The following is a 22,077-nucleotide window of genomic DNA, read 5'->3' as shown; positions in this document are numbered from 1 at the left end:
CTCGCCCAGTCCCGCCCCACGAGCCACCTTCTAATTAATATCCTTCAATGAGCAGGAATCTGTGCACCAGGGCACTAGTAGAACAATATATGACATAAATGGCCTGTAATCATTGTTTAAGTAAAAGAAATAATGTTACTTACATGTTAGAGACATTAAAAATAATTTTTAGATATATTTGATTTTTATCCTATGTATATGCCAAAATACAAATGCTCTTTTCAAACTAAAAGCCAATATAAACTATTCTTTATTGCTTTGTTTCTGGCATAACTCTGAAAAGGTACCACAAAATATATCAAAAGAACTATCACTAAAAAGTTATTTTAGGGATAAGAACAGGTATTATTAAGTGGGTAACCTGCAGGGAACTGAAACTGACCAATCAGAATGGACAAAGTAGAATAGATGAGGGCCATAGAGAGTCAGAGAGGATACACTGTAGTACACTGGCAAGATATCATCGCTGGATGTAAATGCTCCACATAAAGCAATAAGCCAAAGAGGAGAAAATTCAGATTTCACAGTCTCTTTTACTTAATTATGTGGTACAAGCACTCAGAGTACAATATCTCCAGTCTCATGCTTTTTGTCTTCCACTTAAGTAATTTCTGCCACTTAACGTAACAGCTTTGGAGCTAAAGGAATATAGAGTTCTTACAAGAGAGGAAGGAGAAATCAATTGTCTGTAATTACCTTGATATCTATCATTAATAATTCATGAGAAATAAAATAAATAAACCTGTTTTAAAAAAGAGTATGTATTTATGCATATATATGTATGTACACATTTTTTTGTGTATATATATATGTATATATATATGTATATATACACACACACACACTCATACACATCAGTGTAACAGTTGAAGGATTTAAGGAATTACATTTTGTTTAAGTAAATTATAAAATTACTTAGTTTATATTATAGAAATATAAAAAAGCTCTATAAATTCTTAGAAGAAATGATAAAGCATATTTTTATGACATTTTCATTAGTTTTTGCTTTTCTACTACCATTTAAATATAGCTTGAAAAAATTTAGAAATGTGTGATTTAAAGTTACAGTAAGGAATTAATTTTTATTTTATCCTATATCTGTGTCATTCTTTTGCCTTTCTGGACTTTTATTTTTGTATCTAGCATTACTTAGTTACAGGTTTTCCTTTAAAAATAAATGCCATCTACCATGGCTGGTGAGACTCAGTTGGTTAGAGCTTAGTCCTGAGGACCGAAGGGTTGCAGGTTCAAATCCAGGTCAAGACACATACCCAAATTTTGGGTTTTATATCTATTCAGGGTGCGTAGAAAACACAACTCTCTCTCTCTCTCTTTCTCTCTCTCTCTCTCCACTGAAAAACATATCCTTGGGTAAGAATTAAAAAAGATAAATAAAAATATATATCATCTACTGACACACCATTTGAAGGTCACAGAATATTTTTCACCAGTAATGTGATGAAATGACAAATTCTCAGCTGCCACTTTTTGGGATTAATGAACTCATCCAAGTAAATGTTATTCATGGAGTTAGGTGTTATCTCCTCCTGGCATCTGTCTCCTAATTTCTACATCAGGCAATACTTTCTGCCTTCTGCCTTTAGCACTTGGTGCATGTGCTGACTTAATTTCCCATGTTACAACAACCCTCCATGAATACTGGGTGAGAGCACAGGCTCTAGACCAAACTGCCTGGACTGCATCCTAGATCCTATCCTTGCCTCAGAGTCCTTATCTGTGAAATGGGAACAATAATTGGGCTATTGAGTACAATATATATAAATAAGTATAAAGCTCTTAAAACAGGATCTGGCACACAATAATTTCTAATTACTAATTTCAAATTATTTCTAATAATTCCAAATATATTTTACACACCTTCAGATGAAATACTTTGTAACTCCAAATAGTAGCATAATATCTAGCACATTTAAGTAATTCCAAGTTTGTTGAAGTGAACCTCACAAGAGTTTGTATTTAGAATACAGTGGCATTCATTAGCCATGGAGATATAAATAGCCATAGGGATATAAAAATGTCCACCAGCAAAGTAAAAACAGTTTACCATTAAGAAATAGAATATATATCTTATGTTTTTGTATAAAACCCATTGGGCTTCACATAATTAATAGATATTCCACCCTGTTCATTTATTCTGAAAGTTTATTTATTTTTTTTAGTCTACAAGATCCATCATCCAGAAGTAATATTTGTAAAATGGAAAAATTTTAATTTGCTCATAAATAAGTGTAACAATACAGAAAAACAAGACTATTAAAAGAATTTGTCTAATAAAATCATAGAAAACATAACTTACTTAAATTTAACAGAATTTTAAAAAGCTGAAGTGAAATGAAAGTAATGGTTAGACTTTAAATACAAGTTTTTTCATCACACAAAATTACTTCCTTAATGGTTCTTAAGATTAAAAAATGTCACACTTAAGTGAATGGTTCTATCAAAATTTTCTATTACCTCTGATATCATATTGAGGAAGACTTCCTTCATTTGCTACCACACTGAAGTCTTTTCTTTTTCATCCCTACTTTAAATAAGATTCAAAGCTGGTTATACTTTGAGTTCTGTCCAATTTTTTTTTAAGCCTGCATGTGTGCAGGGCTAGATGGTAAAGGAGAGTTTGGAGACGGCAGACAGCATCTCATAAAGTAATAGGTCCTGCTCATTCTATGAGATTTTTTTTCACATATTTTCTTACCTGCAATATTAGTTGAAAAACTGTTTTTCTCCATTTAAGCCTCTGCTATGATCAGAGAGAATAAGTCCAGGTGTAGCCTAATTATTCCAACTCTCCATAAAGGCCATATTCACTATATCCCATTCAGAAAACAAAATAAATAAGCCTGTCCATTCAGTTTCTATTACTCAAAAATGATGGGTATTCATAACTGGTAAGCACTGAGATTAAGCACTGATGTTCATAAAGAAAATGGTTTTGAACATGGAGTTCCATTGTATCACAGAAACCCTTTCCTTGCTTTCATTTATAGTCTGGGAATCCTGGTTTTACATAACCTATATTTAATATCTGAGTAGAGCTATTGTTTTAAAATTTTAAGCAGACAGTTATTCTTTTTATATTTTAAGCATCTAGGCTACTTACAGTTCCTGGTCGTGGGTAGGGGACTCGTCCTTGATAAGGCACCCATTGATAGTTGGGACCATCCCTGTGAGCATATGGACCAAGGAACACCCTTCTCACATCACTCATGCTATACATACACACAGCTGACCCCTTGAAGATGTTACTAAAAAAGAGAGACAAGACAAGAACAAATTTTCATCTCTATACAATGGCAAAAGAACTGTTAATACTGAGTTCTTAATTTTGAATATCAGTGATCAAAAAACACAAATTCTTAGCAATATCAAATAGTGTTTGAGCTATTTAAATTCATCTATATATTTAAACAATACATAAGAAACAAATTATGATGCTCAAAAATAGAAGTCATGGAAGAAACCATCTCTACTATTTGTAGACTATATATTCACATAATGCATAATCTTTTATAGGAAAAACACAAACACTGATATCCTAATGAATAATGTTTAATTTTGACATCAACTAGAAATAACAATATAAACTGTGGTAATATGGTAAGCCTCATGTGTCATAAATGAAACCAGGAAACTTTTAAGCAAGAATGCTTAAGAATTCATTTTAAAGCTGAAATGAGCAGAAAATGAACAGTCAAGGTCATATGATGTGTTACATTATATTATTTTTAACTCCCAAACCACCATAAATATTAGATCAGCTAATTTTTGTGATGGTATTTAAAATCACTTCTTCCCAACACAGAAAATCGTTTTAAGTCAGTAGCTATCACATCCTAGTCAAGGTGGAGTATTATAGCAATTATCCCCATCATTTTGCTAGACAAAAATCAGGTAATTGAAGCAAACTGGACGCTTGCCATGAGTTTCCACAATTTTCCATTTTATTTTACTTATATAAATACATGTTGAGGGATGTATTTATACCATGATATAAAACAGTTGTGTACATTTAAAATATGGAATGCTTATCTTTTAACCAATCTTTCCCAGAGAAAATTACGTATAAATCAGACCAAATGAAAAACATGTGTTTATAAGATTTTATTATACAGAAATCACTGCATATATATAATGTCTAGTGGAGTGCAAGCTTCATGAGGGATGAAAGCATTCTTGGATTCTTTTCTGTAGCTTCAGTTGCATATTGCAGGACCCCTGACACAGAGTCGATCTCAGTAAATAGCTGCAGATTTAATAACAATCTATATATATAAAAGCCTAAGTGACTGTCCCACCCTTCAACTATCCGCCCAGTAGCTATGATATGCAATGACCACCAGGGGGCAGGCACTCTGACCAGTAGAGGAGGGAGCCCAATTCCTTGTGGAATCAGCCGTGGGTTAGGTTGCTGCTGGGGCACTGTCAGCCCCGAATCTGCTTCACGTACACCCCGGACCCAGAGAGGAGGGAGGAGGAAAGAGGAAGGAGGGAGCTGGTGGGCATCCAGGTCCTTGGGGCTGGGCCTGCAGGAGGGGGTCTCACAATCCAGGACCCCTCAAGGGATGTCAGAGAGCTGGTTTCAGCCTGATCCCCACAAGGCCAGACTGAGGGACCCACATTCGTGCACCGGATGGGTTTTGGCAGATCCCTGCAGGCCAGGCTGAGGGGCCCGACCCGTGCAAGAATCTGTGCACCAGGACTCTGGTATTTTCATAACAGAAGAGCACATTAATACACATATGATACGTCATAGATTCTTATGTTTATATAACCATTTTTTATTGTTATATACTTTACTAATCTCTTGATGAAATAAGTCAACACTGAAAGACTTGATTATGATTGACAGCTGTTAAGACTAACTCACATGCAGACATCCATCTCACTGAAGAAGAGAGGTGGAATTATTTTATTCATTATTAAGCCAGTGATTTTCAAAGTGTGTTCTCTAAGAACAACAGCATGGGCATCACCTGGGAATGTGTTAGAAATGCAAACTCTTAGGTCCTGCCCCATTCCTATAGAATCAGGGGCTGTGGGGCAGGGCCTGGCTATCTGTATATTGACATGCTCTCTAGGTGACTCAATGAATGCTCAAGTGTGAGAATCACTGTACAGACACTGAGGAAGCAGAGAGGTGGGTCAAAGTTTGTTTAATTTGGACCGCTCACATTCTTTAGTTGTCATTCAAAATTTAGGCTTGTATATCGTTTTAGCAATATGGTTTTTACATTTTTACTTGTTATTTATAAAATTAAGTAAAAATATCCAATTAATGTTCAATGGCTTTAATATTTACAGAATAAATCAGTTTTGGATACTGCAGCTAATCTTCCTCTTATGCTACCACAATCCCCTGCAGCATTTTACCTGACTTTTGATTTTAAATTACTTTTCTTTTAAACATTTATCCATATAGGAACACATATCCTTATTTATGTGCTTGTAAATATATTTCCTTGAACAATTCTAGATAATGTAAACTTTATACTGAATGTAATAGAAAATAATTGATGTTTGATTTATAGCAAGAGCCTTGGGGGACATACAAAGTAGGGGAAAGAGGGGCAAAAAGGGAGGAAGACAAAGGCAGAAAGGAGGGTGAGGGACAAAGAGTGAGGGAAGAAGAGGAGAAGAGGTAGGAGAGGGGAGGGAAAATGTTTTTTCACTCTTACTTTATATTATTGTAAACTTATAAAACAGATTCCCATTTTTATAAAATTTTACATTGCGCTCAATTTTTAAAATCAAAGCTATATATAGAACATGACATACATTTTCAGCACTATTTTTGTAGTGATATTTTTTGCTAAAATTTATATTTTAAACTATTGAGATCATAACTTATTTCAGCCATCAAGAATATACACTTCAAAGGTTACGCCAACATTGTTCTTCCATGAATATATTTTCACAAATTATGGATGCTTAGAAAGCACCTAAGGACAGGATGTTTCTATGATAAGATGGTAAAAAGTTGTTTACCTGGAAGTTGTAAACACTCCATATACAATTGGATTTTTAGGATCTTTAGAATTCATTAGGAATATATCCTCTGTTTGAAAACAAAATTGAGAAAAGTTGCATTTTTTATTATTATGGCAAAGTCTGAGCAAACATTCTCTGTAAAATATGACCAGCTGTACTTACGAAGTTCATCAAAGTGAGTGTCAATGCCGTTTGGACCTGGCACCGAGCAAATCAGACGAGCTTTGAGGAATGTCGTCCATTTATTCACCAGACTTCTGTGCCCCCCGAAGTCGTTCTGAAAGGAGAAAACACTGGTTTTGGGGACTTTGCAGGCAAAAGCTAATCTCAAATATTTCTCTTATCTTGAGATAGGTTCATAATACAATTCCTCATATTTCAAAATGAGGAATGAGGAAATTTGAATGACATAATACAAATACCTGTGCTTTTTAAATCATATTGCTGGTCAAATTTATTCACTCAAACTTTATTCAAGGAATGACTTACAATAAATTTCCCTTAGCATTAAAAAGTCACTTTTTCCATTCTCTTACCACTCTTCAGCAAACAATTATTACTGTTGTTTTCGTTTTGGTTTAGTTTCAATCTCTCTCTATTACATATGCCTTTCTTAAGATCTTACTTAACTTGGTTCACAGTAGTGAATACATTGGCACATAGTAGGTACTTAATAAGTATGTACTGAGCCTGGCCTGGGGCTTAGTGGTTGAATGTGAACTTTTGACCCAGGAGCTCAGGGTACATGCCTGGTTTTGGGGCTCAATCCCCAGTAGGGGGCATTCAGGAGACAGCCTCTTGACAAATCTTTCTCATAATTGATGTTTTTATTTAACTCTCTCTCTCTCTCATCTTCTCTTTGAAATCAATTAAAAATATATTTGAAAAAAGTATGTACTGAATGAAAGAATAAATGCATGCTTTATAACCTATACTGAAAATACATCACAAAAAAGTATTCTAGCACTGAATATAAGTTTAAACAGTTGGAAGTAATGATGACTTTATCAATAGCATATTGAAAAAATATTTGCATAAACCTTAATAAAGGAAACTCATTCCAGAGATACATTTTGCAAAAGTCCCTTCAAAAATATAATGATTTATATTTTGTTTATGTGATTTTATATACTATAAATATTTTTAAACTCATGTAAGTAGTGCTTTTAAATACATATTTTGTGAAGAAAAGATTCTCATATGTTTTACATATTATTTCTGTTTCCAGATTTTAAGAAAAATTAATTTTCAAATAATTTATATACTAGAAGTAAATAAATGGATCATGATTGAGGTAAGAAAGAGGCTAACCTACCTTCCCAGAGATTATTAAAATTTCATGTTATTTTCTTAGAAAGAATTCCCTGTTAAGGCAATTACTGGACTGGCTTTGTGAGTCTCCTGAGATGAAAGTTGCTTTAATATATAATAACAGTTGCCTTTGTCCATATTGCACATATATTGTACTATACAGTGGTAGAGGGGAAATTAGTACCGTTATCATATCTTCACACTGATATTAATCAATCCATAAGTATCAATCAATTTTTATTATATATGTCTAACATTATAATGCCATATTATATTTAATTTTGTGTCATACAGTAAATAATTACTCAGATCAATTTCAAAGCTTAAAAATTATGTATGTGCATATGTACACAGGGTGTTATAATAATCAATTTATAAAAAAATATTTAATACTTTTATATTAATACTTTAGTTATCCTAACAACAAATATTCATTAAAAAATTATACATTATAGGAAAGTGTGCTAGGTCTGAGGATACAAAAAAGTATATATTCTCCTAGGTAATATAAAAGATTTATTTCTCTAGAATTTCAAACTAAGACCACTTAATATAATTTTGAAGCAATGCCTCACAACCTCTGCTTGTTTGTTTGACTATGAAGAGTTACTCATAAACAATGATATGTTTTCAATCATTTTTTACCATTTAAATATTTATGATAATTCAAGTATTTTAGTCAGATTTTTCATTGCATTTGCACATAGGAGGAAATAAATAAAATTGTGATTCAACAGTATCTTCCTCAATTTATTTTTCTTTACCTCACCTTGCATATCTGACCTATTCTAGCGTGAGTGGCTTTTCCAGTGTGTTCTCCGTCTATCGCATTTTCACGGAAGAAAAAATATACTTTGTCATCTTCAGGGTTGTCACTCTCTGGGATGAGGTGGGCACTAATGAACCTTGGATCTGAGAGACAAATTATAGGATATATATTAATTCACATTTGGATGAATAATACCATTCATTACAGTACATTTTCACTTTCTTTTAACTCCTATTTTATATATTTCAAGAACTAATCTTTGCTTAGTTCACTTTTTCCAGTATTTGTAAACCATTCCTTTTTTCAAGTGACAGTTGACATTTAATATTAGTGTATATTAGTTTCAGGTATACAGCATAGTTAGACAATAATATAATTTACATGGTGCTCCCCACAATAATTCTAGTATACACCTGGCACCATACACCGTTATTCAATATTATTGGCCGTATTTCCTATGGTAAACTTATATCCCATGACTACTCTGTAACTGCAAATGTGTACTACTTAATTCCTTCACTTTTTTTTTTTTACTAAGGTCCCTAACCAGTCTCCCCTAAGGCACCAGAAGTTTGTTCTCTGTATCTATGAGTTTGTTTCTGTTTTGTGTGTCCATTCTTTATGGACAAACATAGTATTTTAAACTAAGTTACAAGTTACCTTATATGTAATAAAAAACATTCATTATTTTTTTCCCAGAAAGTTAGGACTAGGTGCAGAAATCATCAGTGTGACCACAGAGTTCAAATGCATTACTGGATAAAAAAATATTTGGCAAACTTTAAGTGCTATCTAATATTACTTATTGCCATCACCACTGTTATTCTGCCTTTCAAGCATAAGATAGTCTAAATCAAACTACCAATTCATCTATTCCAGTTTCCAGCAAAACTTGGGTAGGAGGAGAGAAATGAGATCCACATAATACAACAACAAAAAATAAATCTTGTTATGTTGTTCCCATCTCGGTAAATAGCAATATCATTTTCCAGGCACTCAAGCCAAAAACCCTGGAGCCACCCTTGAGTCCTCTGTCACATTCCACATTCTATCAGCCCATCCCTATTGTCACCATTTCGTACCACATCCTTTAAGAACTGCCCCTCCCAGACCACCACTGCCAGCAATAGACACCTTACAGCCTCTTTGATTCTACTTTACCAACTTTGGCCCACGTCTCCACACAACAGCCAACGTGAACCTCTGAGATGTCACTTCCCTCTCTAAACCCTCCTGTATCTTTCTGAACCACTCACAATGAAATATTAATTCTTATAGTAATCAGAAGCCCTATATGATCCAGCCCCTGCTACCTCACATGCCTTTTCTTCAACCTACCCTTCCGTCCCTAAGTCACTCCTAGTCAGCCATGCCTCCCCCTGCTGGTTCTCAAACAAGGCAAGCACTCTCAGTCCTGCCTCAGATCATTCTTGCCTGGTATCTCTCTGCCCTCCTATATCCTCAAGTGTGGGCTCCTACTTCTACTCAGGTCTTTGTTCAAATATTACATTATCCAAAGGCCCTTGTTGAGTACCTTCTTTAAAAGCATTGAAGTCCTTACTCCAGGCCTTTTAAAAAAAATAAACAAACTTATTTTCATTCATTATTTTTGTTCCTAAGATGGTTCATTGTCTGCTATTAAACAGCTCTCTGCCTCTCTCTATATCTAATACTAGAGCCCCGGTGCATGAAATTTGTGCACTTGGGGGGGGCGGTTCCCCAGCCTGGCCTGTGCCCTCTCACAGTGTGGGAGCCCCATGATTGATCGCCCCAAAGAGGTAGGCCCTGCCCACCCATCTGGAGCTCCTCGATGGATTGCCCCAAACAGGTAGGCCAGAGCTGGGGGTTCCTCCTCTGTACCGTGTGGAGCCGTGGGACCCCCAGGCCTCGCTGCACGGAGCTGCCAGGCCCCCCGGCATCACCACGCAGAGCCGCCGGACCTGCCTCCACACTGCACGTGCAGCGTCAAGTCCCTGCCCACCCGTGCCCACCCGCGCACCCCCGCTGTGCACACAGCCTCCTGGTGATGGATTGTGATGGCATGAGGGCATGACAACCATTTGCATATTAGCTCTTTATTATATAGGATTCATTTGCTTATTTTCTTTTCTCCCTCCATCCAATGCAGTATAATTTCCATGAGAATAAGAACTTGGCATGTTTCGTTTGCTGCTATGATTCAATAGCCTAAAACACAGTGAGCAGTTAACAAATATCTGTCCTAGGAGGGAAGGAAAGAAAAAAATAAAATAAGACTGCCTAGATTGTACATAGGGTTTAGAGCCTTACTTCAAAAAATGCTTCTGTAAATACCTGGGTTGATATGGTTGTGACTCATACAAACTGTATAAAATATGTACTAGCTTCACGGCTTTACTATGTAACATACTAAGAAGTTGAGTTTCTCTCATTGAGACCACTTAGGACATTGCAGGTATTTAAATTCTTAGAGTAATCTACCTATACTCCCACGGTGTATTATGTTAACAATGAAATATATGCCCACAGGTCAGCCTGATACTTAAGAGACCAGAAAAGAATTCAGAATCCTAAAACCAGATTTATTGATGTTGTTGAGTCCTAATCTTTACACCTGTGAATAATCATTGTTATCCTCTTTTCCATGCTTGTAGCCTTCCTGTAACATTTGTTCTGGGACCATGTATTTAGTATATCTCACAGGGCTACACTCCACTATCCTTCTTAGGCAAATTATACAGACTCTCTAAATAATGTAAAACATATGAAACATTACCTATTCACATTTTAAGTTCAGTGTTCCACTGTAATCAGAGTAGGAAAATAGTAACTTAAAAATTGGAATGACTTTGCACCAGAATTTTTTAGATACATAAAATAATGTATTACTTTAACCTTAATAATTGTTTGCAAATCTGGCCTTCATAAAATTGTACTTGTTCATATACATAGAATGCTGAGAGGAATAATTAATGTGACAGTAGGAATTTTAATGTACAAACCAAAGGGGTATTACCTCACTGATGAAATTAGACTCCTAGAAATGAGGTGTGAGTGTATGAAAAAATACAGTTCATCACTTGCACCTTTTGTGACTTTTTTTTTTTTTTTTGAGAGAGAGGGGGGAAGGGACAGAAAGAAAGAGAGAAACATGGATGTGTGACAGAAACATCAATTGGTTGCCTCCTGTACATGCCCCGAATGGGGATGAAATCCGCAACCTGGATATGAGCCCTGACCTGGGATTGAACCGGCATCATTTGGGTGTATGGGATGACACTACAACCAACTGAGCCACCCGGCCAAGGTTTCTGTGACCTTGAGACTACTCTTACTTCTCAGATACCAGGTGCCTAATTTTAAAATTGGCTTTGTTTAAAATTGGGTTCTATTCACCCTGTATGTCACAAATAGTTTATATACAAATATTTTATTATTTTTAATTAAATTTATTGGGGTGACATTAGTCAACATGAACATATACAAGCAAATATTTTAAACTTAAATAGTGTTATGAAACAATCTTATAAAAGGTATTATGTTATTATTAGATGATACCAAAAGGAAGCCTCAATCACATGTTCAGTTTAAGGGATCACATTAAAATCCAGCTACACAATTTTTATTTTTAATTATAAAAACCTCACACATTCTTCTGCGTTAGTCCTGGAGCAATGGAGAAGAAGTTGGTCTAATATTACCTCCCAAATTAGTGCAGTTGTTCATATAAATACTTTAATAATAATTTCAAGCAATTAAATCCAACTACCTTTTATTTCATGATAAATATTTACAAGACACCATGTAAAAATCAAAATGAATAATATATATTTCTTGTTCTCAGAAAGCTATAATCTAACAAAAGCAATGTTAGAAGCACAAAAACAACAACAATGCAAAGAAATTTTACATGTATAAACATTCTCTTGCTGTTTGGGCATGAGAGAAGTCACATCAAGAATTATGTTCACTTTCTAAAATATGTCAGCATAATTATCGCTTACAAATGTGGAAGCTAATGAGAAATACTTCAAGCATCTTATTCAGTACTTGGTAAAAGGGTTTTCAATCCTTATTTCTCCTTCAGTATCTGATACTACAGGAGTAGAGGATATTGTAGACAAATTAACAGTTTGACATAGCTTCAGATACAGCCAAAACCTAAAATTACACATGGAAAATAACAGCTAAATTTATTAAAATAAAAAAAAAGAATATCAAAGAAAAATAATGCCAATTTAATAAAACTTATATTTAAGAAATCTAGATTATATCTTATACTCGAAAAAGATTCATTCTTATTTTAATAAAATAGGTGTTTCTATCTGATCTCTTCCAAAAATTTAAAATAAATAATTTTCTAATATTTCAAATTTAGAAATTCTTCTCTTTGATCAAAACCTCTGCTCACTATTCATATTCTATTTCTTTATTCCCCCAATTTTGCCTTTTCTTGTGTTATTTTGTCCTCTTACCCCCTTTCTCATCCCCTTCCAGTGGTCGGCAAACTGGCTCATGAGTCACATGCGGCTCTTTGGCCCCTTGAGTGTGGCTCTTCCACAAAATACTGACTTCTACGCATGGGCCACGAAGTTTCAATCGCACTGTACATGCGCGCCCGCATATGGCATTTTGTGGAAGAGCCACACTCAAGGGGCCAAAGAGCTGCATGTGGCTCACGAGCTGCAGTTTGCCGACCACTGCTGACTATTCCTCTCCTCACTGGTGAATTATCTTTATTCAATCTGAACATTCTAATCAGTCATTCTAATTGTCTTCCCTATTTCCCTGGGACCTCTTAGCCTTATGAATATTCACTATACCTGCTGTGCAAAACCCAGAACTTTCTTCCACTTGCTTCTACATCTAAGCCAGGATAAAGAAAATCATGTAGTAATATTAAATGGGTGTACTATAAATTCACTCTATCTTAAATAAGAATCTTGGTGTCTCTACGGAATTAGTATACTTATTATAGATGTACTAACAACAACTTTTAAAAATCACTCAGATTGTCTTAAAATCAAAAAGGTACTATCATCTCTCACATTACAAAGATGGACTTGTTATTTGCTATAATAAGACCAAGTCCACCCTCTTTTTTCTTCCTTCATCCCCCAATTTTTCTTTCTTTCCTTTCTGTGGAGAAATGAGTTATCCTCTCAGACTAAGACGTCCCTTTATTTGCTATCAATCCAATAATGTACAGAATATTACTTCAATAATAATCTTTCTTCTTCATGCAATCACACACCCTTTTTATTTTCACTTATCAAATATTTCCTAAGCACTTACTATGTGCTCTGCAGAGTGGAAGATTAGGGGATATTATGGTAAAAAGTGTTAGGTCCACTTGGTGCTTACTGTCTGTGAGAGAATACCAACAATTAAATAGAGAAATTATGAAACTGCATAAAAACTAAGAGTTTGGAAAAAATGCAGAAGGAAATGGAAGAGACAATCTTGCCTTGAAAGAATTAGGGGACGTTGTCCTCCGAAGATATGACATATGATTCAAGGCCTGAAGCATAACCAAGGGTGACCCAGGCAGAAGGAACATACATGACAGTCACAGAAATGACAGAGAATGCTGTGAACACAGAGAGTGGTCAGTGAAGACAGAGACGGTCTGATATGATGAGAGAAAGTTAAACAGAGGCCAGAAAAAAGGAAAGCAGTTATTGTCCTACTAGCTATGAGGGAAACCCTGAGTGTTCTAAAGCTAGTAATGCCATTCTCAGATTTCTATTTGAAGGAGATTATTCTGGTTGCTGTAGAGAAAACAGTTATAGTGAGACAAGAATGAAGGCAGGAAGATCAGTCTGGAGAGTGGTGAGAAATGATGGTAATCTTGAGCTATATAAAGAAGGAGACACATGCAGGGATTATGTGAAAGTAGAATTGATGGATTATATTCATTGATAAGATGCTGTGTATAAGGAGTAGTGAGAAAAATCAAGGAAAAAATTAAAGAAATATCTGATTTAAATAACTGATTGGATGGGATTCACTTATTTAGTTAGGGAACATTTCAGGAAGGATATATATGAGTGGGGAAGAAAGACGAGCTCAAAATTCAAATTCTGATTAAAATGGCCTACCTAGATATCTCACTGCAACTTCATTCATCACACCAAGCAAAGAGCAAAGCCACTTCTCTTTTAAAAATGCTTTTGCTCCTTCCTACCTTTCCATTTTGGTTATTGTCAACACCAACATCTAGATATAAAATGTTATTTTACCTTAAATTGCCTCCCTCCATCTCCTACAGTTCTCCTTTGCACTCTTAATTTATTATCAAATACATCTCTGCTATCATTTTTACTACCTTTTTAATGTTACTCTCACAATTAATGTCCTTATTAATTTACAGTTATATTTTTGCAATCATCTAACTGGCCTTCTACATGTATTATCTATTTCTTCTAAGCCATGCATACAGTGCTTCAGAAATAAGTATGAATGCATTAATACCATACATTATCCAAAAACAGATGGCAGGTATCATAGGATATGACAAAATAGCATGAATTAAGCAGAAAGGACAATAATTCTGTTACTCTGAGCCCAAAAAAGGCTAAGAGCAGTTATTATATTCATCAGTTAATATATATATTTAAAAAGAGCCACAGAGTTAGCTCCGATCTTTCTAGCTGCAAGAAGAAAACGGAAAACATTGTCACTTACATTATTCACAGTGTCTCTAATGCAGAAAATAAACAAAGGGCAATCAGTGTCATTCACAAAATAACTTCCAGCTCCTTCTTTAAATGCTTAGTGAACCTGTTTATCATTCTAGAAAACACCATAGATACTGACTTTATATGCATGTGGTTCATGTAACAAGAAAGTTTGTTTCTACCTCTCTTACAACATTTAATTCTTTTTCTATTAGCCTCATGCTCCTATTTAGTATGACAGCCATTTGTCCTATATTCCTCCCTCTCCTGCCTTCAGCTTCTCTACAGAACAAAGTATTCCCCTAAGCACATTCTGAATCCGTCCCTCTGCAACCACTCAGATGAGGGTCCTCATACTTCTCTCCTGGTAGTCACATGGGGTCTATTTCCCCTGCTTCTGGCCGCACCTTCTAACCATCGTGTACTTTCTATCGTCTTTGGACACACAAAGCATTCCCTGGCACCTGGTGCATATTTTTTAAATTAGAATCCATAAAACTCTGTTTTACTCACTTGTTTTCTTTCCCATTTCTTCTTTTTTAAAAAAATATATTTTTTATTGATTTCAGAGAGGAAGGGAGAGGGAGAGAGAGACAGAAACATCAATGATGAGAGGCTGCCTCCTGAACACCCCCCACTGGGGATGTGCCCACAACCAAGGTACATGCCCTTGACTGGAATCGAACCTGGGACCCTTCAGTCCGCAGGCTGACACTCTATCCACTGAGCCAAAGCAGTTAGGGCTCCCCTTTCTTCTTATAAGCCAGTCTTTTTATTTTTGCTATTTCTTCCATGCTAAGCATAATTTCTGAAACAGAGCATTGTTCTTAAGAAGTGAATAAATTAAAATCTAAACTGTATAGGTTTTATTTTTATTTTCATCCTGTGACGTTTTTTCAAAAATTTATTTTTCAATTACAGTTAAGATGCAGTATGATATCAGTTTCAGGTGTACAACATAATGTTAGATATTTATAAAACACTAGAGGCCTGGTGCATGGATTCATGTACCGGTGGGGTCCCTCGGCCTGGTCTGTGGGGACCGGGCCGAAACTGGCTCTCCGACATCCCCCAAGAGAGGGCAGTTCTTGAGTGACATACCCTGGAATCGGGCTTCCTCCTCTCTGGTTCCAGTGAGTCACCTGAGAACCGCAGCTGCCAAGTCACTGCAGCTCGGCAGCTCCTGCGTTGAGCATCTGCTCCCTGGTGGTCACTGCATGTCATAGTTACAGTCGGTTGGTTGGATGGTTGGATGGTGGCTTAGGCTTATATATATATATAGATACAAAGTGATCACCCTGATAAGCCCAATACCCTCTGACACCATAAATAGGTATTACAATATTATTCACTATATTTCCTATGCTGTATTTCATATCCCCATGAATAACTGGCATTTGTGTAGATTTTATTTTTTTTAAAGAAAATATAACATTTTGTTGTTTTTTTAAAGCTTCTGGGATGAGTTGAACTTGATGTTTAGGTTTCTGGGTAAAGAAATGCTTAGACATTCTTATTTAAATTGCAACTATTTTTAAGCGATAGTACACAGTAGCAGGTTTTCAAATAGTCTCCTGAAATTTTACAAATGTTCTTTTAACTTGGGAGAAGCTTTTCTCTTTTTGATTGCATCCTTTTGTGTCAGACAATGAATACAGCAAAAATTAATTATCTGTTTGCAATTTTTCAAAATTAGATTCCATCAATGGGATTAAAGTAACATAAGGCATGTTTCTCCATTGTATGAAGCTAAAAACAATGCATATGTTGCAGTTCAGAGGTTACTATTGTCCTGAAAAACTACATGCTATTAAATAACTGGTCTCATCATCAAAAATTCCCCATGGAAAAGTTTTACCACTCAGACTGATCTACTGTATCACTTCTCCTAGGAACCTAGGAAAGTTATTCAAAAGATGTTATATTGCTTCCAGTTGCTCCCATCAAATGGCACACAGAAATGAAAAGCAATCCAAACTTACTGGTTTCTTTTTCTTTTAAGTTGTGTCTGTAGCCTATTAAAGCAGAGGATGCCTACTTCCAGCTTCCAGATAAAATTCCTGATTTTGGAGTGGCCAAGCCCATTGAAACTAACAGGTACACATATACAGATCTTTTCATAATGTAACCAGTTACAATGCCCCTAGATAATGTGCCACATTATGATGTTCTCTACTCTGTAAAGTTCACAATCGCATGACAATCTACACTAATAAAAGAGAAACATGTAAATTGGTATCACTCCGCTATGCCCACCAGCGAATCAGAGCAACTATGCAAATTAACCCAACAAAGATGGAGGTTAATTTGCATACGCAGGCATGGAGCAAAGACTGAAGGCTCTGGCTGGAGTAAAGACTGAAGACTGAAGACTGAAGAGGCTTGGCTTCTCCGCTGTGGCCAGACCAAAGGCCTGGGTCCCGGGTGCCGGAGAAAAACTGGTGCCAGCAGCCGGGGAAGGAAGGCCTATTGCGCGAATCTTCGTGCAACGAGCTTCTAGTAATTTAATAAAACCTTTCAGCTTGTATAATTAGAAAATACTTCTTGCGATGTGGAGCAGGAAACCAGTGTGGATGTTTTTAAAGTTGACATCAAAAGAAAGTGGGAAAATCCATTTAAGCGAGATCAAAGTGCATTAATCTCAGCAGCACAAAACTGCAATGCAAACACTATGAAAGGTAAATAAAGTTGGAAAGGATTCTCTCATCTGGATAGCTTAACTGGTATGCCTTTGGGGAAGAAACTTTGTCTTTGCAGGTACTGTGGTACTTTTGCAATGCCCTGAGCACATGGCAGAAGCTGAACAAATAATCATATTTAACAATCGTGGGCCAATGCTATCCTGTGAAGCATGGAATCTGTAGTCAAGATAATAGCAACAAACCCTGGGTAAATACACTTCTCTTTTCTTCCCCCCTTTATCTCCTTTCCCACCCCCTAGACATTCTTCCACACCTCATCCCACAGATGGCATTGCTTGCAAAATTCACGTTTGGGCACCACCTGCCACTTGTAACAGTACCACTCTGTCGAAATATTTTTAGCAGCTGCAAATTAAACTGTCCTTCAGGTGCAATCTCACACTTAATGAAAATGACACCTTGGCACAGGACATGCAGCTGCCTTTATGATTCATTTGGCAGCCTGAGCTTATTTAAATAACGAACACATTTGGCTGCTCTCAACATTAGGAGCAGTCAGAATCTTGGGGATAGCAACATTCTGACCAGCATCTGGCTGGGCCTATCCTTTCCACGAACAAGCCCACAAAGTATAAGAACAGACAACTACATTGTAGAAATATTTTTTTTTTTCTGAAAATGAATTCCATTTAAAGGATGATTAATGAAGGCTTTTAGAGTGTCTATAAATTTAGAAGTTAGGACATATATTGGGTTTCTAGGATATAAATTATACAGAATTTATTAGAATAGAGGATGGAATGAATGATTATAAGCTGTCTTATGTAAATGCTACAAGGACTAGTTTCACACCATGAAACATTCATTCAATCCTCTTGTGAAGCATGTTAGGAGGTTCCACAACAGAATGAGAAAACCAGAAACCCACTTGGAAAAACAACCAAAATTACCCATCTCTCTGAATCAATTATGATTTCATTCATGAGAGTAAAAGGACCTTTGAAAATCTGTATAGTTTATCTATCTATCTATCTATCTATCTATCTATCTATCTATCATCTATCTATCTATCTATCTATCTATCATCTATCTATCATCTATATATCTATATCTATATCTATATAATCTATATCTATCTATTCTTATTTTCTTCTCAGTAAAAAGTGATCCTTCTGATGTAATAACTATTTATGAGGGTAAATCCTTACTAAATACATACCTTCAATTAGCAAAATAATTCTTTCTTCACTGTGATAGGAGTCAGAGAAAACTGGATAAAATACAAGCTTCTCCCATTCACTAGATTTGTAACTTCAAAAAATAAATTAATGTCAACTAACTTTAGTTTCCTTATGTACTTATGTCAGAATAACCTAAGTACATATGTCTGAGAAGTGCTAGGAGAAATATATATCTTCTTTCCCTCCTCTCTTCCTTTCTGTCTGTCTTTCTTTTTCTTTCCTTTTACCTACCTATCTACCTACCTATATCAGCATATCATTGGCCTTCACAATTGCTAGCTGTTATCATAACACTGTCTAGAACATTTTAAGAAATATCCTATATAAACTTATGTTTAAAAGTTAATGGTACACAATGGAATACTATACTGTGGTAAAAAAGAAGGAATTCTTACCATTTGCAACAGCATGGATGGAACTGGAGAGCATTATGCTAAGCGAAATAAGCCAGTCAGAGAAAGATAAATATCACATGATCTCACTCATTTGTGGAATATAATGAACAACATAAACTGATGAACAAAAACAGATCTAGAGACAGAAAAGCATCAATAAGACTGTCAAACCTCAGAGGGAAGGTAGGGAAGGGTGGGGGTACGGGGGTGAGATCAACCAAAGGACTTGTATGCATGCATATAAGCCTAACCAATGGACATAGACACCAGGGGGGGTGAGGTCATGAGTGGGGGGGTGGACAAACAATGGGGGTATAAGGACATATATGTAATACCTTAATCAATAAAGAAAAAAAAGTAAAACAAAATTAATGTGTAAGCATACACTTTGTGACTGAAAGCAAGTTGAAGCAGGAGCAGCTGATGAGGAAGGAGTAAACCTGTTAAAAACAACTGAGAGGAACAAATAGCAATTTAGGTAAATTGTCAAACTCTTTTTTTAAATTTTCAAAATATTTCCAGTGTCACAGCCTCAGGCTTCAAAATAGTTACAAGCTAGCCAGAGGGGAAATTGGTGATGGGGAAAACCCATCACCACAGGACAGCCAGCACACCAGGCTGACAGCCACCCTGACTGTGACTGTTTTCTTCCCTTTCAGCTTTGCTGCAACGTGAGGGAAGGGGGGTGGGGGAGTAGCCCCCTGAATCAAAAGACCTTGAATGGAACTTCCAGCACATTGGGAATGCAGGGAATGCAGCACAAAGTCATCTTACATTCTTAGCTAACAGCCTACGCAGAATGGATATATCATTTTTGGCTGTGGAATAGAAAAACTGGCTGCCAAGGAACAGGCCTGGAAAAACTTCTGATGCTTAGCTGGCTGGGAAACTATGAGCAGCTCTTGGGATGGTTCAACCCGAAGAAAGTTGAAGATGAGTCATGTCAGGAAGGAGAGAAGGGCTGATTACGATGGAAGATGAGCCCGAATGGTAAGTAAATAATAGGAACTATTTGCTGTGGTCTTTCCTTGTGCTTTTCATACATTTTCCTAATCCACACTCATCCCAGAAGAAACGCTGACATTAAAACCCAGTGCATACCCAGAGTGCAAACTAGCACATACCATGAACAGGAGCTGAGTTCTTTCTATGGCATCAAGTATTTACCCATGGATTTTCCACCAGGTCTACATGTTGCATAGGCTTGTACTCTATTTGGCTATTTTGTTTACTATTTTAACAAGGAAGGCAGTTTTTAATATTAATAAAAAATTAGTGGAAAAAGTTACAGTTTTCTACCACTGCAAAATAAGTCTATTTGAATTAAACAGTCATAATCAAATCAAACTTTCCACAGTTTTTCTCAACTGAAGGCAAATTACTGAAGAGGAAGTGAAAAGTCTTTGGGATATTGGGCTTAGGAGAGGAAACACATGAAGTAATCACAAACATCACTGTGGAGTGTGGTGTCTCCAACAGTGTATGTCAAATCAAATCAGTGACCTTACGGTTTCCCTAATTTAATACTGCAAAGAGAAAATGTTATCCCACTGTCCTACTTTCAGCTTCATCTCCCATATCTACTTAGCTGTAATTTCTTACCAGTTCTATCCCTCACACATTTTTTAGTGTATTTTTTCCTTATTTCTTTTGTTCTAATTAATGTTCTCTCATCTCTCTCCTAAAGTATCGGCTTATCTTCTTTAAAGATCCACCTGCCTCAAATCATTCTTTTAAATCAACACTTCACAATTCTGCCAATGTGAATGTCTAAATATACACTTAATAATATTGATGGTTTTTCAAAGGCTAAATAATTAAATTCAGTCTCAATTATCTATTTATTTACTTATTTTTAAATTTAAGTATTGTTGGCATACAATATTATACAAATTTCAGGTTTGCCATATAGTGATTCAACATTTATAAATTCGGACTCCTTTAAAGATATTCAAGGTTTTCACTACACAACAACCATATATATAACTCTAGGCTCACCTACTAAGAAAAATTGCATTTCCCCCATACCTTTCTGTCTTATCACTCTGGATTCCCAGAACTTTCTTTCTTAAGTGACTTTACTTATGCAAATACTCTATGAAGAATCATGTCATTTTTCAAGACCCTTTTCAAATACCTTCCAAAGTGCATAGTGCTTTAATTCTTGAGGTGGAAACTTGTCTTCTGAGTTTCCATAATATTATAATTTTGTTTGTATTTCAATTAGAGCAGTTATACTTTCCCACTTTCCTGAGATTATTATCATTATTATTATTATTTTACTCCTCATCTGGGGATAGTTTACCATTGATTCTAGAAAGAGAGGAGGGGAGAGGAAGAGAGAGAGAGAAACATCAATGTGAGAGAGAAACATGGATAGGTTGCCTCTCCCATGTGCCCCAAACAGGGATCAAACCTGCATATGTGCCCTGACTGGGAACTGTATCTGAGGCCTCCAGGGTATGACTCTCTAACCACTTATCTACACTGGTGAGGGCACCCTGGATTATTCTTTATAGTGACACAGTGTGTTTGCTCCCTAAGTTCTTTTAATTTAAATTTTTTTATTTATTTGAGAGAGTCGAAAATATCGATTTGTTGTTCCACTTATTTATGCACTCATTGGTTGATTCTTGTATGTGCCCTGATTGGGGATTGAGCCCACAATCTTGGCATATCAGGAAAATTGTCTAAACAACTGAGCTATCCAGCCAGGACTGTTCACTAAGTTCTTTTGAGGCATGGTTTTGTCATTCATCTTTGAATCCCCTCTATTAGAGTCACTCAACTCAGAAGCCCGGAATTAGTCTTGAGTTCACTTGTCTCTCCATTGACAATTTATTAATCTCCAAGTTTTATTTCCATCTATCTTCCAAACATCTTTTATATCTATCTGTATCCTTCATGTCTTAATTTAGGTCCTTATAGTTTTTTTCATCCTTCCTATAGCTTTTTAAGTTTCTTGTTACCAGCCTCCATTTCCTACATTTTTTTTTCTCTCACATAATGCCAAGAGTGGCTTCAATATCAATATGCAATTTGTTTATTCCA

The 22,077-nt window shown here is 35.9% G+C and overlaps 1 protein-coding gene across 2 annotated transcripts in view; it reads right to left on the bottom strand.

Annotated features, from left to right (window-relative positions):
• Positions 1-22,077, bottom strand: part of SEMA3A (semaphorin 3A) — a 190,834-nt gene that overhangs the window by 38,770 nt on the left and 129,987 nt on the right. For both annotated transcript variants that reach the window (XM_036328334.1, XM_036328335.1), the window contains 4 exons: positions 8,090-8,232; positions 6,172-6,286; positions 6,007-6,076; positions 3,122-3,266 (listed from right to left, as the gene is read on the bottom strand). In XM_036328334.1, the coding sequence (XP_036184227.1) occupies positions 3,122-3,266; positions 6,007-6,076; positions 6,172-6,286; positions 8,090-8,232 (473 nt within the window). The remainder of the gene's footprint in view (positions 1-3,121; positions 3,267-6,006; positions 6,077-6,171; positions 6,287-8,089; positions 8,233-22,077) is intronic.

Source organism: Myotis myotis, unplaced genomic scaffold, assembly GCF_014108235.1.
Source record: "Myotis myotis isolate mMyoMyo1 unplaced genomic scaffold, mMyoMyo1.p scaffold_m19_p_11, whole genome shotgun sequence".
In the NCBI taxonomy this organism is placed as follows: Eukaryota; Metazoa; Chordata; class Mammalia; order Chiroptera; family Vespertilionidae; genus Myotis; species Myotis myotis.
This window is presented reverse-complemented; position numbering and strand designations above follow the sequence as displayed.